The sequence below is a fragment of the Carcharodon carcharias genome, chromosome 8 (assembly GCF_017639515.1).
Source record: "Carcharodon carcharias isolate sCarCar2 chromosome 8, sCarCar2.pri, whole genome shotgun sequence".
Taxonomy (NCBI): Eukaryota; Metazoa; Chordata; class Chondrichthyes; order Lamniformes; family Lamnidae; genus Carcharodon; species Carcharodon carcharias.
The window spans coordinates 160,541,505-160,563,588 of NC_054474.1; the positions used below are offsets into that span (position 1 = coordinate 160,541,505).

The following is a 22,084-nucleotide window of genomic DNA, read 5'->3' on the forward strand; positions in this document are numbered from 1 at the left end:
AAATGGTTCCCTTGCATTTTTAACAGCACATTGATTGTACACGACTTCTCGTGTCTCCCTAAAAGTTGGTGAAGTCTTCACCGCCCTCCGTCTCTCACCCTCACATAAAACTGACTGGAGTAAATTCACAGTTAACTGTGTCTCGTTCAGGTCGTCAAAAAAAAAATTCCCCCGGGGACTTTGACTCTGATCTTCCCATTTCCAGCCCCTTGCTCCTCGGCAGCCTGTCCCTTTAAGAGTAGATTTGGATCTACGTTTCCCCTTTAAGCTGATTGGGGAGAGCAGAGCCCGGGGCTGTGCAGGAGGAAGTTGCGCAGACTTGAAGCAGTCCTGACATAAAAGCCCAGATAGTGATTGAAAGTGATGTTAAAAGGATTTAGCCTCCGCATTAAGTTGGACCAGAGCATTAGCCCAAAGCCCCGGCCATCTGCCCTTGAAGCCGGGAGGGGAGGCCAGAAGCAGCAAGCCCTTAAAGCAAAGCCAGTCTGTCAAAAAAAAAAACCCAGCCTCCGGCACGCGTTATGTTTAAAAGCCCGGATCGTGTCTTTACAGCAGGTTTGTCTCGCTCACTCTCTCTCTCCCCTCTCCACACCCCCCCCCCCCACCCCCCCGCTTCTTTTTCCTCGTCATTCTTCGGTCTCTTTACTTATGACCCCAAACTGTCCTCATTCCCGCAGTAAAGTGTGCGCTTCTAATCTGGGCCGGTGCATGGGAGGGAGGAGGGGGTGGTGGGTGCGGGCTACCGTGAGATAGGGAAAACCTCGGGAGATATGAGTAACCGAGAGAGCGGGACACAGTCACTTTATCCAGCGGGTGATCTTGTCTGTTGTATTGGTGTACCCAGGTCATTTCACTCCTCTCCCCCCCCCTCCCCCACTGTGTTTCCCTTTCCATTAGTTCTCTGCAATGCAAAAGCGAATTTGGAGAGGACTGGAGAGGAGTAGGACTTCGACGCGTCCAGATGTATCGCCAATGACCCCCAGTTGGATTTGGGAGAATTTCGAGCGGTTCGTCTGAACTTGGAGAGCGTCCAGATCGACTCAGGGCATCTATCTCCATGTTGAATTCAAGTATCTGAATGTATGAGGCTTGCACCTGGCTGGAGAGGGCTTGGCGTCTCTTTCGGAATAATGGAGTTTCCGGGGTGTCCCGATCCCCGATTGATGTGTAACTTGTGCCCATGCTGAAACTGGCGCTGCGCCCTCGTCATCCGCCCCGAGCCTGCGTGTGCGCTCCGCCCGGGGGACCATGCGCTCCGGCCCCATGCCTATGTTGCAGCTGGCCGCCCTCGTCTACTCGCTGCTGCCGGCCAGGACTCAGTACGATAGCTGCAAGTCGCTGGTGAACACCGATGACGCCGGCCCTTCTTGGGAGTTTTACGCCTGCCAGCCCAGACCCATGTCCATGAAGCGGTACCTGAAAGTGAAGGTGGAGCCGGCGGGGGTGACCTGCGGAGACCCTCCCGAGCGCTTCTGTGCCCTGGTAAGAGCCGAGGGGGGTGGTGTGTGTGTGTGTGTGTGTGTGTGTGGTGGGGGGGGGGAAGCGGCGGGGCTTGTCAGGGGCTGGGGGGGCGATTCGATCCGTCGGTCCAGTGCTTTCAAAATTCGAACCCTCTCCCTCCATCCGAGTAAAGTTTAATATCGCTGCCTATGAACTGTGGCAGCTCCTTGGGCCACATTGACAGGAAGTGGGTCAGAAATAGTGATGCATATTCAGGAAAGTTCAATCAGCAGCGGGTGTTGAAGGGACGGCAAAGACAATTGATATTGTACCAACTGTGGAAATGAATGGAGCAGAGAGAGAGAGAGGTGGGGGTCGGGGGTGTGGGGGAGGATTGTTGGAGACAGCGGGGGAGCCGAGCTGGCTGAGCGGCCGCTTTATTTATGACCCAGGGAACACGAGAGTTCACATTTCAGGAGATCTAAGTCCTTTCTGCTGGTGCTCCCTTCCCCTCCCTCTCCGTCGCTGCCGTCAAGCAAAGCCCCCAGCTACATCTACAATTTTACACGGTTTTCCTTTTTCAAAAGTGCAATGTCTCTCCCGGGTTCCGGGCAGCTTAAAAAGTTGCCAAGAATACGCTTTAAACAACAACCAAAAAAAAAACTCCAGAAAAATTTCGAACAGTTAAATTTTTTGCCAGAGATTTTCTCTGCTTTATCTGGGAGATTAATACTATCCGCGCTGTGCAGCGCAGAATTACTCTCCTGTGCAGACAGGGGGATGGGAATGTAAATCCCACATCAGCAGCTCCTCAGGACTACATATCCCAATCGGTAACTGCGATCGGTGATATGCACAGTCGGGACTCGGATAGAACATTATTAGCCGACTCCACCGGGATGTTTCATTTCTGCCCAACTGTACCGCGGTCTGGACAGCTGTGGGTTTGCTAAACCGGGATTCATTGGGTTGCCCAGGAGCCGAAATGAATGAATGCACTTTGCAACATTAATAATTCAGTTAAGAGCGAATGCTGCCGGTTTAGTTTAATAGACACTTGGCTAATAGGCATGCAGTTATTCGGAATGGATGATGAAAGCCTAATGCATGGTTTAAAAAAGAGACCAACTCACTGACGCTGTATGTGTGTCATATACACTGTATTCGGATTAATGACAGAGCAGATGGTTAAAATCCTCAAATGTAACTTTTGATTTGATAAACCCTGATTTGCATAATGACAATCGCGCATTTTAATGTGAGGTACTGGAAGGGAACTGAAAGCACAATAAGATACAAAAACTGTGTTTGTGGATCCGGGTACAGTCGGTGCTGCCACTGAACTTTGTTCATTGACCAATACATTTATTTCGTTTCGAAACTTCGAAGATGCACTGGGATAGTGAACATTAACTAAATGGAACTCTTATCTAGGTCCTTGTAAGGTCCCTCAAAAAATGGAATTCCTTACATCTCTCCAACTAGCCCTTTTGATTGAAGTGTGCACAATAACCTGTCCTAAACTGGCGACAACAGGACCTGTAGACATTCTGATTTTATTTGAACCATCACTGCCATCCCGTTTAAAAGTGGAAGAATCAATTGGAAATAAATGAAGGAATCGAGGAGAAATCTCAGCCGAGATTTAATGGGTCGGCTGGTTTTTTAAGACAGTTTAAGATCAGGCATGTGTGAGAGCGGACAGTTAACGAATATCAACCAGACTGAGAGGAAGGAACATTGGATTATCAATCTCACTCACCTCTTTCCCCTCCACTACACACACACAAAATAACTCATTGAAGCGTTGCTAACAAACTGGCAAAATCCTCCCTTTTTTGTAATAACCCTGTTGAACCTCGTAAAATGTAACCTGGAAGCGCAGGGGCCGTATCCGTATGTATGAAGGACTAGGGCTGAAAACTCAAAAGGGTTTAAGATATTTTCGCTGAGAACTATCCAGTCTCGGCAAACATCGATCCCACGGTCAGGATTTATGTGAGATTGATGCTGAACTTTGTGGATGGGAATAATATAGTCGGCGCTGGGTCAAGGTTAAACCAATTTTAATACATCCAGAAACTAATCTGTCTCTCATCTCGCTGGTTTAGGAATGGAAACTATTAGCAAATTGAATCCTGCAATAATTAAACTGGGGGCAATGATTGCAGGGAGCCTCTTTCTGAAGCCTGTTTTACCACAATGTTTCGGAAGCTCAAGAAAGCGGACAATATCATTTAACACGATCGGACATAAAAAGCTTATCGACGGGTGCTGAACTGACGGGGGTTTGTAGCTTAAACGCTACACTGAGTTGTAAGTGTGGTGGGACTGACTCCAAATAGTAGTCTGTCTAGGACAGTCCCCAGAGGGTCCAGATTTTAAACCATGTTATTTATTAATGGATAGCCGCTTACTGTGGTCAGAGAACCAACGTGTGTGCAGGAAACGCATAGCATGCACTAACGGGCACCACACAGATAGGGTGAAATAAAACCCCTGCACACAACACTGAAACCACGGCAGGTCAATCAGAGCCTATACAGAGAAAAGAGGCGCTCGGTGTATAACCCCAAACATTAATTTATCTTTACAAGCGCTGTCTGGGCTGAGTCCTTGGTTTTCCACACAACTGCTCTTCCATTAAGTTGATGCAAATTGAAATGACTAGCTTTTAAAAGTAGTTAATATGTTTCAAATATTTAGAAGCCACGACAGAATTAAACTTGTTCAATGGGAGACCGTTCGTTCGCCCGGGATGCGAGTTCGCTACTAGCGCTCAATGTGACGTAGGCCACAGTATTTGTGAATGGATTAATTTGTTGTCAGCGATTGACTTGTTTTCCGAGGGTACAAATACGAGCCGAGAGGCTGACCATGGCACAGGATGTCTGAGGGTGTCTTTAACCTGCTACTCTCGCTCTACCCACTGCCCTTCATGTCCCAGGAGGCAGGAGCTAGAGGACCCTCCATACTGAAACGTTTCTTTCCTGTTACCACGAGGTTATTCGTTTGGGTGATTCAAGCTGGTTTGTGGACGGATCCTCTCAAATTCTAAATTGTTTAAATTGTTGCCGTTTAACATCTTTTGGGGATCCCAGGACAGCGATTGCAGGTCATCTGGCACTCAGCGTAATGCAATTTTAAAGTAACTAGACACCAATATTGCATTCACCCAATCCATCATAAACGTTCACTCCCTCTACCACTACACACAGAAGCAGCAGTGTGTACCATGCGCAGGATGCACTGCAGCAACCTTCCAAACCCGCGACCTCTACCACCTAGAAGGACAAGGGCAGCAGACAGATGGGAACACCACCAGCTGGAAGTTCTCCTCAAAGTCATAAGCCATCCTGACTTGGAAATATATAGCCGTTCAAGGGCAACTAGGGATGGGCAATAAATGCTGGCCTAGCCAGCCACGCCCACATCCCGTGAATGAATAAATAGTAAAACCATTAAAGTACCTGATTGCTGTGAAGTGCTTTGGAATGAGCTGACTTGTGAATTACAGATGTTTTTTCTTTAAGTACGGACCAGTATTACAAATAAATGTGACATGGTTGCAGGCAAGTGTTTCCTATCCTTCGGAACGACTTTAGGCCACTTCCTGTTAAGGAAAGATTTGCGTTAATTTATAAACTCTCAGGAATCTAGACTCAGCGCAGAGTGCTGCAGTGTAGGCTAAGACAGAATCACAGAAGCGTCACAGCGCAGGCGAAGACCATTCGGCCCATCGTGTCTGCGCCACCTCTCCAAATGAATAATTCACAGGGGCACCCCCTCGCCTTCTCCCCGTATCCCCACACATTCTTTCTTTTCCGCTAACAGTCCGGTTCTCTTCTGAATGCTTCGACTGAACCATGCCTCCACCACCCTCTCAGGCAGTGCATTCCAGACTTTAACCATTCCCAGGAACCTTAATCCTAAAACCCTTCAATCCAGATTGCTCCTCCAGTCCGTTACTAAGAGTGCCGCGCTTCTGTGCACAACGAGACTTTTCACAGACAAATGAAAGCCCAAAGAGCCAGTTAACAGTGGGTCTGTGAGAGGAGCGTTGGTAGGAAAACTGGCAGGACTTCCCACTCTTCTGCTAGCAATGTCACACGATCTTTGACACCAACCAGGCCTTAGCTATCATTTCACTCAGCATCAAATGAGGGCATCGCGTAGTCCTCAGTTTTGGAGTGCTCGGGTCCCAGGGTGTCATCCTCAACCACTGACTGAGACAGATTCTGCGACCACAGCAAGGCTGACGCCTGCTACACTGTAGCCCAGGCCGCAAATCCCTCGCAGCTGAATAACGCCCCGAGAAAGCACATTGTATCAGGCCGGCCTCACAGGGTCCATTAGCATCAAAGTAAAATGCAGGAACATTTAAACAGAGTGAACACCCTGTCATATCTCAGTCCTCGGGCCAGTGGAACAGGGACTGGATATCTAGCTGGTGTGAGCTCTTCCCCCTCTTCTCCCAAATAGGACACAGCGCAGAAGCAACCGTGTCTCTTTTTTCTGTCATTGAGCGAGGTCACCAGTTAGGGTATTTAGTATTGCTAGTGCACTGAAAACCTTTGCCTTTAATTCTCAGTGAAAGTTAGAAGAGTGCATGGGAGCTCTTGGTCACCAGTTAACGGGAGAACGCACAAGGGGATAACAAAACAACTGGAAATCTGTTGAGAAACTGGAGAGGCAGAGCAGGTTGGTCGGGATCGGTCGCACAGAGACGGGTTAATGGTCGAGTGGGACTCTAGTAACAGCAAATCCGTATCTTGATGCATTTCTAGGACTGTTGTTGTTGCCGTTTATAATAATGTCCAGGACTCGATATCAGGAGTCGCCAGGACCTGTCACACCTGGAGCCCTGTCAACTCACCTGTCCTTTTCTTGCTGCAAACTCGCAACCATCCTGATAATAACCTACCCCGTTTACAGGTTAACAGGCAGATTTCGCAACTGCTGATGAAGTAGTCAATACTCCGGCCACTTAACACTACGGTAAACTAAACTAATGCGGGTGAAATGCAGGATACTCCGTGACTGCCAGGCTCTGCTCAAGGGTTTGTGTGGATGTCTGTGATTCCCAGCGTGTCCATGTGTATTTGTGTTTGCGTGTGTCTGTGTGTGTCCATGTGTGTGCCTGTCTGTCTGTGTCTGTGTGTGTGTGTACCGGAAGGCATTTCAATTTTTTTTGCAACGTTACAAACCTAAACTTTCGCCATTGCTCAATTGGAGAAACACTTTGAGCATCGCCTCACAGCGGGTACAGACCTGGGTTCTCTAGGAGCCACCTAGGCTATTCCTGACACACGCTTGTAACCTCTCTCCGGGGTAGACAGATGGGAACAGACGGGACTGGATCAGCTTAGTATTAAATATTATTTTAACTAACCATTCTAATTGAATTGAAGCACATTGACAGGAGTGAGTGATTCTGAGCCCTGCTGCGAGGGTTGGTGGGGCGAGTCCATTTGGAAAGTTAACTTAATTTGAAAAGTCCCCACTAAGACTGAGCAGCGAGGCCGGTGAAAAGGGGAGTGTACCGTCTCCCTGGGCAACAGCCGCAATAGTTCCCATGTTCCTTCCAACGGGGAAGATATATTTCCTGTTTTTTTAGTATAAATCTGTCTGAAGATTTACGAAAAGATAAGCAGACAGTGATCCTTTAATACGTCACCAGTTTAATCCTGAGGGGCTAGGGCTTTGGGAGAGGAGTGGTCCTGCCCTGTGTGGGGAGGTCAACGGCACTGGGGAGTTGTGCGGATCCAGGAACCCGAGTCAGCATCAAGCAGCCGGTCCCTTCAGCGGCACCCGGGATGTGGGCGCCGGCTCTTGTCTGTGCCCCAGAACTCTTCGGGTCAGCAATTAAACCAATGCAGATTCTTATTTTCTTGTCTGGCTTACTCTGCATCCGTTTTAAGCCCATAAGAAAACAGAAATGATTATTCCCTGTTCAGTCAAGCGTTGGTGTCCCAGTTAGGAATAGACTGAGCACCTGGATGGTGTGTGAAGCCCCCTGCCCCAATCGGATCCCTACTGTCCATTGATAAATGTCCTGTTGCGATAAAACCATTTTTTTTTTAGTCCAGCTATGATTATTCACACCAAGAACGCTTTCCACTACATCCAAAGAACATTCGCTGCTGTCTGAACGGACGCAATCCGATGTCATTTTGAGAGTGGTTGGGTTGCATTGGCGACTGGTTCCGGAATAGATTCTCTCCTCCTGAGGCAGTTCATTCTCCCTCCCTTCCCAATTTCCTTCTCCATCACTTGCCTCTCTCACGCCCACGCCCCAGCCCCCTTTCTCTATGTCTTGCCTTGCTCAGTCATGGATATGAGGGGACGGAAGGGACGCCAAACAGTCCGACACGTTTAAGCCCGGGATATGAACCCAGTTTGTCCCGTGCTAGCATTCCAACAAATGGATATTTTTCGATATTTTTCTGATAAATTTGAACCCCCCCCCCCCCCTGCACCGGGGGCGGCATTGGACGCCCGATGTCGACGCGAAAAGCACTGCCAAAGATCGTGGCTGATATCCCCTGAAGAACATTTTTACAAGACCTTCTTGAGCTGCGACCTTGGTTTCAAACGACCTTTCTTAAAGAAAAATCGATGAAACTTGAGTGAGAGTCGTTAAGCAGCGCTTGGATTAGTAACTGTCTCTCCTTTTAAGAAGGCGTTTCCGGGATATCAATATTTAATCAAAGTTCGGAGTTTTCTTACTGAAGGAAGTGCTCACTGGAGGACGGAGGGAGAGGACAAGAGAATGGAGAATCCAGATTTCCAGCGAGAAAACCCCCTTTCAGTGAGGCCATGTGCTCAATCCCTGGGAAATACCAATTTACAAGGGCTTATATTTTGTACAAACTACAATTTATGTGGCGCCTTTTAAAGGATAAACATTCCAAACTTATTGTATACAATCGCGTTTTTACTTGATAGCAGAAAGTAAAGGACACATTTAAGTGCCTATCTGTGGTTGTCTAATAGTTGAGCTCGAAAAGGAGAAATTACTTAACACGTTTAGTCGAAGGAATTTTCATTAAAAGGTGGATGACAGTGTGAATAAAAGTGACCGAATCTGGACAAGATGTGTCTTCTCGTCTGTGGAAGCCAAGTGCTTACTCAGTGTGGATTGAAGTGGATCTGCCTGCATTAGATGTTCATTCTTGTAATCATGTCCTCTGCCTCCAACATCAATCCTTCCATTAGTTCAGTTTCATCAATATTTACTGTTGGTTAAGGTCAGGCAGGCTTCTTAAAAATGGACCCATTCAGCAGTTTGACAACTGAAGGAATCGCAGCTGCTCCATTATGGGCTAACTCATTGCTCGCTGAAAGCGTCCAGTCATTTATTAGTAATAACCGAACTAATAGTTTTTTTTCTAAACCTTTAACCGCCTACCACCCCCAATGCAAAACCAAATCGTCAAAACAGGGGTGCAATCAGGAACAGATTAGCAAAATCCGCAGGAGCCGAGAATGGCATTGGTGAAATCCCTAAAATTCTCCATCTCTGTTGGATGGTGAGTGATCTACAACAAGGTATGGCTTGGGTTAGAGCAACGAGTTCAAAAGCAATAGTACGAATAAAAGTAGAAAAATGCTGGAAAAACTCTGCAGGTCTGACAGCATCTGTGGAGAGAGAGAGGGAAACAGAGTTAACGTTTGGAGTCCGTATGACCTTCAGCGGCTTCAGGGCTTTGAAGAAGTCACATACAGCCTGGGAACGTTAACTTTGTTTCTCTCTCTTCACAGATGCTGTCAGACCTGCTGAGATTTTCCAGCATTTTCTGTTTTTATTTCAGATTTCCAGCATCCGCAGTATTTTGCTTTTATCTTAAGAGTTCAAAAGCAATGGTGGTTTTATTTTAGACGTAGTGGGTATTCATTTAAACAAGTTTAAGAACAAACCCTGTGGAAGTTGATGCTTTTTCTAGGCGGTTAATAGCGCGAAACTTTGTATACGTGTTAAATACAGCTCATTAGTCTTGTGTTCGTTTCCTCTGATACTGTAGGAGCAACGGTTGTTCTGGGGTTTACACCTGCATGCTTTTCAAATTCGGTCTTCCCCTTAGTTCTATGCCAATTATAGAACCGTAGTTAATAAAAACAGAAAATACTGGAAAAACTCAGCAGGTCTGGCAGCATCTGTAGAGAGAGAAACAGAGTTAACGTTTATATTAGACTCGAAACGATAACCCCGTTTGTCTCCACAGATGCTGCCAGACCTGCTGAGTTTTTCCAGCACTTTCTGTTTTTATTTCAGATCTCCAACATCCGCATTATTTTGCTTTTATTATAGAGCCTCAGTTTCCCATTAGTCCAGAGACCACTCCAAAAATCCTCGATCACCACTGTCTCCGAACACCTCCATCACTCATACAATCTACAGTTCCTCTTACATGACGACTACTATATTTCTCCTCTCCCGCCGTTCCCTCCCCATTCTCCATCAGACTAACTTCCTCCACGTCTACATCCGGGTCGGTCACCCGACCACTAAACTTCCCCTTCCACAGTTGAATGACCTATTACTGTTGGGCCTTTTTCACTAATCGTCCCCACTCCTTTCAAAACTATTATGCACTCGCTTGACAGAGCTCTTAACTACACTAACTTTGCAAATGTTCTTACCAAGTATGTCAAATGGCATATGCAAGCTGGAAGTCCCCAGAGGGTTCACTACACAGATAGTTAAAATATATCGTGAACATAAACCGTGTTCCTCTACATAAACATCTTTTCATGTGTTCTTCAAATCAATCTCTTTTTTAAGAAACTTGCAACCTTTCACATACTTTTAAGGTTTGGAAATTTTTTAATGAGTAAAATGTTGTTAAAAATGCATCCGGTATACCATTTCTAAACTTCAAAGTTGTCAGATCTGAGAGAGTAAGTTATGCTAATCGCTGCACTGTCAACTTCCCAAGAGAATTTCCATTTTGTTTGAAGTTCATTAAAAAAAATCTACTTTCATTTTAGTTAGTACCCAGTTAAAATATCCATTTTGTGCTTTAGCATATCTATACATTGAAATCAAAATTTTTGGATCTAAAGTGCATATGTTGAGAGGAACTCTTAGAAATATGTGACTTGCAAATCAAAATACTAATGAGAATGGGAACAAAATAGAAGATAGCAGATATAATGGCAGTTGGTATAAGTCTGGTCATTGGTTTGACAATTTCATAAAAGCCTTAGCTTCTCTCTTTAATAAAAACATAATCCCTGTGACAGTTAAGAGACTCCAGCATCTGTTATTCTCCTAATATTCCTGCCAAATGAACTCTTCTTAATATGTAGAAATTCCATAATGTTTCAAATGCACCACAACCAATTAATTTGTATAAACAACACACCAGTAACAGTGAGGGAGGGGAGGAAACATAGGTCAACAATTTAAAGACAAAAACAGCCTAACAATTTGAAAAATAGACTATGGTAATGATTATATATTTGTTCTCAGGTGAAGAATAATTTGAGTCTTTCAAAGAGTTTTGACCCAAAATGTGAAATCTTACCTGTAGGTTCATTAAATACATGCAAATCCTACCCTTTTCAATGCAGTTAATAAATGCAAACCCTGCCAGCACAGTTTATTTTACCCACTATGATATTAGCAAGGCTTTTTTTAGGTTACCACAGTAGCTGCAGAATGACTATTTTTATGCTCTATTTTTTGGGTATTGCTGAAAAAATACATATTGTTGAAGCTTTTCCTCTTGCACTTATCAGGACAATCGCAAAAATACCAATGTCAGGAAAAGCAACAACTTTATACTGTATGTGAAGAGAATGCCGACTGGTTGGCAAGTGGACTCTGCCAATCAGCGTCAAGCTGCCTGGTTTAAATTTCGAACAATACTTGGCAGTTAATTGTCAGTCACCATTAACTGATGCATTCTCCATGTCAACCCCTCTACCAATCAGAGTCCACTTGCCAACCAATCAGCACTCTCTCCTCATGCATGTATAAAGTTGTTGTTACCCCTTACGTTGGTATTCTTGCGATTGTCCTGATGAGTGCAAGATGAAAAGCTTTGACAAAATGTCTTTTTTCAGCAATACTCAAGTTCTGACCTACCAAATGACTAGTTCTATTTCTTGTTAGTACAGAACTTGATGTTGCTGAAAAAAGAGACATGCTGTCAAAGCTTTTCATTTGCATTCATCAGGATAGATAGAATAATGCCAAATTGCAAAGGGAACAACAATTTATACTGCATCAGAAAAGGGATGCTGATTGGTTAGCAAGCCAGCTCTGTTGGTTGAGACATTGTCATGGTGAATACACCAGGGAGCTATTGCCCCCATGCTTTTATTCATAAAATGTGCAATGTTTAAACATATTCCTTTTGCCTGCAGAGGAAGGTCACTTCACATGAACATGTGTTCCAGCAAGTGTAAGTGTTGCAAGCCCAAATGATAATCTTAAATTGGTTGTAAGAGTCATTTGTAGCACACTTGGGAACAAGTGCTGCCCAATCGTGGAATCAAATCTAACGTTAGACATTATATTCTGAGTTTTACAAGCAATGGTTGATTGAGTTCTGTCATTACTCTGCCTATTGTGAACAGCCGAAGGGTATAGTATCTCAAAAGTATGAGCAACAGCTGAGGCAAGCCATTTCACACTGCTACTATGCAGTGGCAACATGAATGGTGTTTTCCACTATCAGGATGCTGGCGTCAGGCCAAAAAGGCGATATGTCTACCACACAAATGAGTATTGTGGTATATGAATTTCTGTGCCAGTGAAAAGCCAGGTATGTAGGCTGTACGTTCCAGTGACTGGTGGATTATATCAAACAGCATGTCCCTTCGGCTGTTCGCAATAGGCAGAGTGTTGACCATACTCAACCAACCTGTGCTTGGAAAACTCAAAACATAATGTCTAATGTTAGATGTGATTCTGCGATTGGGCAGTATTTGATGAGCAATCCCAAGTGTGCTAAGAATTACACTAACAACCAATTTAAGATTATCAGTCAGGCTCACATTGTAGCTCACTTACATTTGCTAGAAGCTGTATATATTCATATGGAGGGTCCTGTCCTCTGCCAGCAAAAGGAATATGTACAGGCACTGCATACTTTTGAATAATCAAAACCATGGGACCAATAGCCCCCTGGTGCATTTGCCATAGCAACTTCTCAACCAGTCAGCACCCCTTATCTCATGCGCTATAAATTGTTGTTGCCTTTGCTATTTGGCACTCTTGAGTCTGTCCTGATGAATGCAAGATAAAAAGCTTCTTCAGCATGTCTCTTTATTCAGCAATACTTGTGTTCTGTTTCTCTTGGAGTTCCACTGGTACACAATACAATAGAGAAACTCTATAATGAAGTTAAATGCATGAGTTAACCACCCATTGATGGAATTGCTTCTCCAGCCATTCTTCACTCACTCCACTCAAGCTGACTGACTTCCCTCCAGACGTAGTCCATTCATATTAAGGCCCAGTTATCACAAAATCATATTCATACAAGAATAATAGCTTGTGTGTTCCATACTTAGCAGCTGGAGTAGTTTTATACTATTGGATTTCCTCTTAGCTTGGGATATTTAGGTAGTAAGTAGCAAGCTGGTTTAGTGCCAATCGACAATAATGACTGATGCCAAATGGGAATATCATGTATACTTTCCTTACAAAGCAATTACTGTTGCTAGCAATGTCAGACAGGGTCCATTTTTAAAGTATCATCTGACTTTCAGCAATAATTCAAAATGTTTTAAATTTTACAAACAGTTCATTCAATTTTATTTTATTTTTGTTATGCTGAGGTTTGAGTGAAAACTAGTTGTAGTTTTTTAAAAACATTTTTATGTTTGAATATGCACAAATGGTTCTTAGCCTTTTCACTCCTTAAGTTACACACTGAATCTTTGCCTCAACACATTCAAACGTGCACATGGTCTCCTCAATTCATGAAGTGGCAAGTGTGTATAAGCTGTGTGTTCAACATCATCTAACATATGATTGCTACTAGATGTCAACTTAGCTCAGTGGATTGCAGTCTCAGTCCTGGGTCAGAAGGTCATGGATTCCAACCCCACCAGAATTTGAGTACATAGGCCAGAATTTTACATCCCTGCGGGTGGGCATGTGCCCGAGCTGTCCAGCTGCAAAATAGTGCAAGATGCTGTCGGGCAAGCGTCCCAATGTCAAATGCAGTCACGTGATAGCTCGCTGTCAGCAGTCAGAAGTGCGCCCGCCGACAATTAAGTGGGCAATTAAGTCCATTAAGGTGGCAATTGGATGATATTTTTCATGGCCCATCCGCTTTCACAATTGGCGGAGGGGGCCATTCTCCCAGGCGGTCTTTACATTTTTGCTCAAACCTCGGTCTAGGACAGGATGAATTCTCTGTGGAGAAATAAAATAAAGAGAGATATCTGGGGACTGGTTTTTTATGAGGTATGCTTTCAGGTGCTTGACTGTGCTGCACGAACATATTTTGCAGCATTTTAGTTGTTTTGTGTATTCCGTGGAGTCTGCAGCTGCCTGAGGCAGTTGTCTGCCTTCAGCGAGCTCACTGGAAGTGCTCACCAGCACTCGCAGTGACGTTGGCGCCCGCCCTCTTCCCGCCCCCACCGGCAGTGCTGAGCCTTTATCAGCGAGCATTTCATGCTGACTAGCCAGTAATTGGCCAGCCAGTGTGAAACCGTGGTTGGGTTCGATCAGGTCAGGGGCCTGTTTTATGCCTGCTCCCTGGCCCGCTGATCATGCACACCCGATGAGCGACAAAAATCAGGCCATAATCTTCATTGCCTCTTTAGTGTGGTGTTACGAATCCGTGTTTTATATATTTTTTAAAATTATGAATTTACTGGCTAAATGCAACTAATTGAATTTTTAAATAAACTAAAGCCACATTCCAATGACTTGCATCACTGTACCTTTTACGTTCCAAAGCCATTGAAATGGATATAGCCTGTCTGCAAAGCTGAACCAGGAACAATTACCTTGAAGGGGTATGAATAGGGCATCTTTTACTCCATTCACAAAGCATTCCAACAATCACCTGGATGCTCAACTGGGTGTGGACAAACCATTCAACAAAATCACTTGGACAATCGGTCTCTGACTATGAAAGGAATGTGCCCAGATGTAACCTAATCATGTAAGCCAGGTAACTGGAATCCACTAGTCATGCTGTATTTGAGTCACTAGGTAGTTGGAGAGTGAGGGTCATGGGACCAGCCAACTAACCCCTTGTGTGTTTAAGCTCCTGCTTCCTCTGCAGACAAGTGCACAAGCAAATGAGATGATGAAAAAGCAAGACCATAAATGGGTTCCCTCACTCTCTCTCTCCATCCAACCTGCAAGTTTTGAGCCCTTGACTATCACTGTCCTGCAGGCAGAGAGTAAAGAATCAACCTAGCAGCTGCTGTCTCCTGCAAGAAAGATAAATTGCCTGCCAACATCTTCACTGCCTCAACTCTGAACCCACAAGGACCAGTGAGTTCAGCCTGAAGCCAGCCAAGTCACTAATCTTCAGGACCCATATACCCCTTTAATTCTACTGGGCTTTAAATTGCATAACCTATCCTCCCACTCTGTAATCTATTTGTGTATGTATGTGAACTTTGAGCATGTGTTTTTATTAATAGTTAGATTGGGTTAATAAATACTATTCATTTCCCTTTTATAAACTCAAGGAAACCTGTCTTTACGTGTATTTTACAGTCACAGCATGTAAACAGTTAAACACCCATTGAATTGGCAAGTACATCCTTTTTTTAAAAAAAAACCTGTTGCAGTCAAACAAGGAGTAGGAAAAGAAGGGAGCCGTCTTATCCCCTTCTCATCTGTAATCAGAGGTGCCATATTTGGGATGAAATTTTAAACCAAGACCCCATAGAAGATCGTACATTTCTATTTGACAAACAGGGAGGTATCTTGGCCAAAATGTACTCCACAACATGACATCAATGAAACAGATTAGTGGCTATTTACTTCACTTGCTGTTTGTGGGACCTGGTCTGTGCAAATTGACTGATACATTTGTCTACAGAATTAGTGAGTAAACTTAAAAGCAATTCATTGACTATGGTACGTCTTGGTGTGTCCTGAGGACCTGAAAGCTGGTATATAAATGCAAGATCTTTCCCAAGTGCGTCTATCAAATAGAAAGAGCATGGACTGGAACATGATCTTCTAGTACTGATGACTGAAAGATCTCCAACAACAATAATTACTAGCACCTTAAGTGTAACAAAACACTTCTCCAAGCTAGAATCAACCAATTCCTGTATCTGTTCAAATCCATCTTTTGTCTTCTAGAAGAGTTGATTTGTGGAAACAACTCAGTTGGTCTCAGCCCAGTGGGTGAGTTCACAGCACAAACTGAACATCACTGGGTCAAAATCCTGGAACTCCCTCCCTAACAGCACTGTGAATGTATCTACATCACATGGACTGCAGTGGTTAAAGCACTACCTTCTCAAGGGCAACGAGCGATGGGGAATAAATGCTGGCCTAGCCAGTGACGCCCACATCCCAAGAATGAATTTTTAAAAAATTGGTATTTAGCACAAATTCTTAGTGCGTTCAAGGAAGATACAAGCATACCTGGTCATGATTGCCTTTCAGAGATTGTGATTAAGGCCTGCTTTTAGGCTAATTTAGAGGGAGCTTTATTTTGCGTCTGGCCTATGCTACCTTCAACCTGGAAGTGCTTGGCACAACTGTTGGGCTTTAAAAAATGGAAAGTGCTTTCCCTCTCACATAAACATTCCTCACATTTAGGAGCTGTAAAATTTGAGCGGCCAGCAGACTAGAGCATAGGGGGTTAGATTTCATTCTATGTGGAATGTTGATAATTTTTTTTTCAACTAAATCATTGGCTTATAACAACAGAAGATATTTTCCATAGTTGTACACAGAGAGATACATATCACAGTGTGATAAAATGGAGACCTAGTCCAAAATGCTCCAGATGGTGATTAATATGTCTTGACCAGACCACTATGACATGTGTCCAGAAGCAGTGAAATGTTTCCATCGGAGGAAGAAAAGAAGGGAAAAGGGTGTATTATAAAAGTCCTGGGAATTCTGAAACTGACCCCTTGGTTGTATGTTGTAATTCTTTCTGCTCCCCTAAATGGGCTGACCAATACTGAAATACAGTTCACAAGTGCTAATAGCCCTCCAGTCCCTCACCCAAGTGGCCTGCATTCCTGTGAGAATCTGTATTGTGTTAGCGTTACAGTCAAGCCTGATCCAGGGCCCACTGGGCATCTGCACATACATTCCCTTTAGATCCACACAATAATGATACAGAACAGAAATCCAGACTGAGTTTCCTCCTCTTCCTCTCTAATTTGGAGGCTATTAGGAACAATCTTAGCCTCCCGACTACTCCAAGTCAGATCAGCTACATAATTGGTAGCTCAAATCTTGGACATTCTTGGCTTACATGTCTCACTGCCACACAAATTGCCATATTTAGCCCATTGAACCGCTGGGAGAGATGGACAAGGAACTTAAAACAAACCTGTTAGTGTTGTTTACAATGCTCACTGAGGTCAGATTTCAGATATTAAAAATTTGCAGTCAACTTGCTTTGCTGTTTCGTACTCAATACATTTTGACTATCTTTGTCGCAGTTCATTTGTTACTTCAAACAAAAAAGCAACTAACAGCCAACGTGTGCGCCAACATATGGTGTGGGATTGAGCCACACAAAATAGGATGTTTGGAAGAATGAGAGGTGATCTCAATGAAACATATAAAATTCTTAAGGGGCTTGACAGAGTAGACACTGAGAGGATGATTCCCCTGCCTGGGCAATCTAGAACTAGGGGCAGAATTTTCCATTCGGAGTGCGGGTGTATGCCCGACACGCCGGAACGTTAAATGATGCGCGATTACGTCGGGCGTGCATCCCAACATCATCGCAAAGTCGCATGATATTTCACTCGGCGGGAGCACGCTGGAGTAGGCTGCACAGCTGCCGATAATTGATGGGCCTATTAAGGCCACTAACCAGGTAATTAACCAGAATTTTACGCTGTCCGTCCAGCCTGATGGTTGGCGACCAGGTGAAAAGGCCAAACGGCCTTTACGTTTTTTAGGAAACCTCCTCCACGAGCGGGATACAAATTAAATATAAGCTTTTTCCGAAAAAGAAAAACATGTCCCATCTCATGTGACACAGTCACATGAGATGGGACATGTTTCATTAATTTTTTATTGTATTTATTTATTTCTTTATAAAGCGCTTCAATCTCCCTGAGGCATGGAGCATATGCAAAAGAGCGCTGGACCTGACTCTCCCTCCTCCCCCTGCCCGCACAGGTAGTGCTCAGCGCTACCACTTACGATCCACACAGGCCGGGCCTTTAATTGGCCCACCCGCGTGTGGAGCCGATCGCGAACGGCAGTTGGCTCCCTGACCTCCCCCGCCCGCTCCCACCGAGTCCGCCCAACGCATGGAAAATCTTGGCCTAGGGCTTAAAGTCTCAGATTAAGACGTCAGCGAGACAGGACCAAAATGAGACATTTCTTCACTCAAAGATTTGTTTTCTATCTCAGAGGGCGGTGGCTGCCCTCACTGAGTATATTCAAGTGAGAGAATGATGCATACTTGGGAACCAAGTGAATTAACGGATAGTGAGCGAAGGTGAAGTTGAGTTGAAGATTGGACAGTAAAAATCCTACCAGTATATAAAAAGGGAAAGAGTAGTTAAAGTGAGCATTGGCCCCTTAGAGGGTGAGACAGGGGAATTAGTTATGGGAAACAAGGAAACAGCAGAGACTTTGAAAAAATATTTTGTGTCTGTCTTCCCTGTGCAAAACACAAAAGCATTCAAAGAATAGTAGAGGATCAAGAGGAAAAAGGGATGGATGAACTTCAAACAATCGGAGAGAAAGTACCGGGAAAACTAATGGGACTAAAAGCTGACAAGTCCTCTGGCCCCGATGGCCTGCATCCCAGGGGTCTTAAAGGAGTGGCTGCAGAGACAGTGGATGCATTGGTTGTAATCTTCCAAAATTCCCTAGAATCTGGAAAAGTCCCAGGGATTAGAAAACCACAAATGTAACAATTCTATTCAAGAAAGAAGGAATACAGAAAGCAGGAAATTAGAGGCCAGTTAGCGTAACATCTGTCATTGGGAAAATGCTAGAACCATTATTAAGGACCTAGTAACAGGACATTTAGAAATTGAAAACACAATAAGGCAGAGTCAACATGTTTTGTGAAAGGGGAACCATGTTTGACAAATACATTAGAGCTCTTTGAGGATGTAACAAGCAGGGTAGATAAAGGGGAGCCAGTAGATGCAGTGTATTTGGACTTCAAAAAGACATTTGGTAAGATACCCACGTAAAAGGCACAAAATAAGAGCTTGTGGTGTTGGGGGCGAATAACTAGTGTAGATGGCTAACTAACAGGAAACAGAGGGCAGAATATTTAGCTGAGTGGGCAGGCGCACGCCCGACCTGCTCGAGTGTATAATGACGGGCGATGATGTTGGGCGAGCGTCCCGATGTCACGTGCACTCGGGCAATATTTCGGTCGGCAGGCTCGCTACTATTAAGAGGCCTATTAAGGTCATTAAAGTAATAATTAAATGGAAATTTTTGTTAATCGGCCTGGTGGCCCTTGGATTTTTTTTATGAAGCCTCATCCATGGGTGGGATGAAGTTTCCAACAGGAATCAAAAATACGATAAAAATGTTCGAATCTCATTTATTACATGTCCCACGAGGGGACATGTTTTTAACATTTTAAAATTCTTCATTTGTGTTTTTAAAAATCTTCAGCTCCCTGAGGCAGCTCTGTGCCCTCAGGGAGCCTTCAGTGCGCACACTCACGCGCATGCACAAACTTGTGCACTTGCCCTCGTCCTGCCCCCACCTAGGCAGCATTCAGCGTTGCAGCACGTGATTCACGCTGGCTGGCCATTAATTGGCCAACCAGCATGAAATCGAGGTCGGGGCCCGATGGTGGGCGGCAGGCGGCTTCGTGACCTCTCCCAGGCCTGCCCACTGTGCCCGCCCAACAAGCTAAAAATCCTGCCCAGACTGTCAGGACAAATGGGTCATTTTCAAACTGGCAATGGAGTGCCACGGGGACCAGTGATGAGGCCTCAGCTACTTGTGATCCGTATTAATGACTTGGATGAAGGCACTGACTATGGTAGCCAAATTTGCTGACAATACAAAAAATGGTCAGAAAACAAGTTGTGAGGAGGATACAAAGAGTCCGCAAGGGGATATAGAAAGGTTAAGTGAGTGGGCAAAAAATTGGCAAATGGAGTATATGTAGGAAAATGTGAGGTTGTCAACTTTCGCAGGAATTAGAAAAAACAGAATATTATTTAAATGGAGAGAGACCGCGTAACGCAGGGCGATGAGAGGAAGAGCATTTTTATGCAGAGAGTGGTAATGACACTGCCCCGGGGATGGCGGAAACAGAGGCAATCAATAATTTCAAAAGGAAACTGGATGGGCACTTGAAGGAAATAAACTTAAAGGGTTACAGAGATAGATCGAGGCAATGGGACCTACTGAATTGCTCCACAGAGAGCCTGCATTGACTGAATGGGCCAAATGGCCTCCTTTTGTGACGCAAATTACTTTATCTTAATCTGGTGAAGGAATTTAGCAGTAGAAGGTAATAGTTTGGATAAATTGTGCCTAATGCAAGTAAGCTCAAATCCATAAAAGCAAAATACTGCGGATGCTGGAAATCTGAAACAAAAGCAGAAAATGCTGAAAAAACTCAGCAGGTCTGACAGCATCTGTGGAGAGAGAAACAGAACTGACATTTCGAATCCGTATGACCCTTCTTCAGAGCTCAAATCCATGTTTGGAATTGCAATGCAGCACCACCTGTGGCTCTTGTTGCAAGGGAGCGCTGAATCAAATATAAATTAATTATAGATTTATCAGGATTCAATTTTAATCAAAGAAATTAGATTTAATGTATCTTTATCCCTCACCCGCCTTTTCCCTACTTTTGAAAGCCTTGAATCTTGCAGGTGTACAGTTACATGGACAGCAGCTGTATTCTGTTACCTCACCAAAAATACTCATTCTTCATGTATATGCCCAAATAGTGAATGATGGGTGGATATTTGACTGTGGAGAGCATCACTCCTGAGTTTGTTTTCACACTTTGTCCGCACATTCTTTCCTCCAGGGGTCAAAGGTATCAATCTGAATGATTTTTCCTGTTTCCACTTTACTGTTGTGTGTCAGCAGTGCCTCAGTTGGTAACACTCTCTGAAGGTGTGCAGCATTGTTGGAAACACTGTGGACAATCAAATGCACCAACCAGTGTCCTACTGCTCCATAATGCAGTCTATAAATGTTTAAAGACAAATAAACTAATGAGAAAAGATACTGCAGTTTCAGCAAAGCTAAATGCCAGCACGTATTATATTTGGTACTGGTTGTGAATTCTCACTCAGAGGTTATACTCCCAATGGTACAGAATGTGGGAAATACAGATGTTGCTTTGATGATTGGACATGGAATGTTTGTTTGATCATCCTGGTTAAACTAAGGACGGCTGCAGAAGCCCATAAGACATAGGAGCAGAAATTAGGCCATTCGGCCCATCGAGTCTGCTCCGCCATTCAATCATGGCTGATAAGTTTCTCAACCCCATTCTCCTGTCTGCCTTCTCCCCATAACCTTTGATCCCCTTACCAATCATGAACCTATCTATCTCAGTCTTAAATACACTCAATGACCTGGCCTCCACAGCCTTCTGTGGCAATGAATTCCATAGATTCACAACTCTCTGACTAAAGAAGTTCCTCCTCATCTCTGTTCTAAAAGATCTTCCCTTTACTCTGAGGCTGCACCCTCGGGTCCTAGTCTCTCCTACTAATGGAAACATCTTCCCCACATCCACTCTATCCAGGCCTTTCAGTATTCTGTAAGTTTCAATCAAATCCCCCCTCATCCTTCCAAACTCCATCGAGTATAGACCCAGAGTCCTCAAACGTTCCTCATGTGTTAAGCCTTTCATTCCTAGGATCGTTCTCGTGAACCTCATCTGGACCTTCTCCAGGGCCAGCACATCCTTCCTGAGATACAGGGCCCAAAATTGCTCACAATTTTCTGAATGTGGTCTGACCAGAGCCTTATAAAGCCTCTGCAGCACATGCCTGCTTTTATATTCTAGTCCTCTCGAAATAAATGCCAACATTGCATTTGCCTTCCTAACTACCGACTCAACCTACAAGTTAACCTTAAGAAAATCCTGGACTAGGACTCCCAAGACCCTTTGCACTCCAGATTTCTGAATTCTCTCCCCATTTAGAAAATAGTCTATGCTTCTATTCTTCCTACCAAAGTGCATGACCTCACACTTGCCCACATTGTATTCCATCTGCCACTTCTTTGCCCATTCTCCTAACCTGTCCAAATCCTTCTGCAACCTCCCTGCCTCAATACTACCTGTCCCTCCACCTATCTTTGTATCATCTGCAAACTTAGCCAGAATGGCCTCAGTTCCTTCATCTAGATCATTAATGTATGAAGTGAAAAGTTGTGGTCCCAACACTGACCCCTGTGGAACTCCACTAGTCACCGGCCACCATCCTGAGAATGACCCCCTTATCCCCACTCTCTGCCTCCTGCCAGACAGCCAATCTTCTATCCATGCTAGTA

General features: G+C 44.4%; 1 protein-coding gene across 1 annotated transcript in view; it reads left to right on the top strand.

Moving 5' to 3' along the window:
• Positions 1 to 413: 413 nt before the first annotated feature.
• ntng2a (netrin g2a) overlaps positions 414 to 22,084 on the top strand; it is a 112,023-nt gene continuing 90,352 nt past the window's right edge. The window contains exons 1-2 of the mRNA XM_041193884.1: positions 414 to 555; positions 898 to 1,482. Coding sequence (XP_041049818.1) covers positions 1,249 to 1,482 — 234 coding nt within the window. The 5' untranslated portion in view covers positions 414 to 555; positions 898 to 1,248. The remainder of the gene's footprint in view (positions 556 to 897; positions 1,483 to 22,084) is intronic.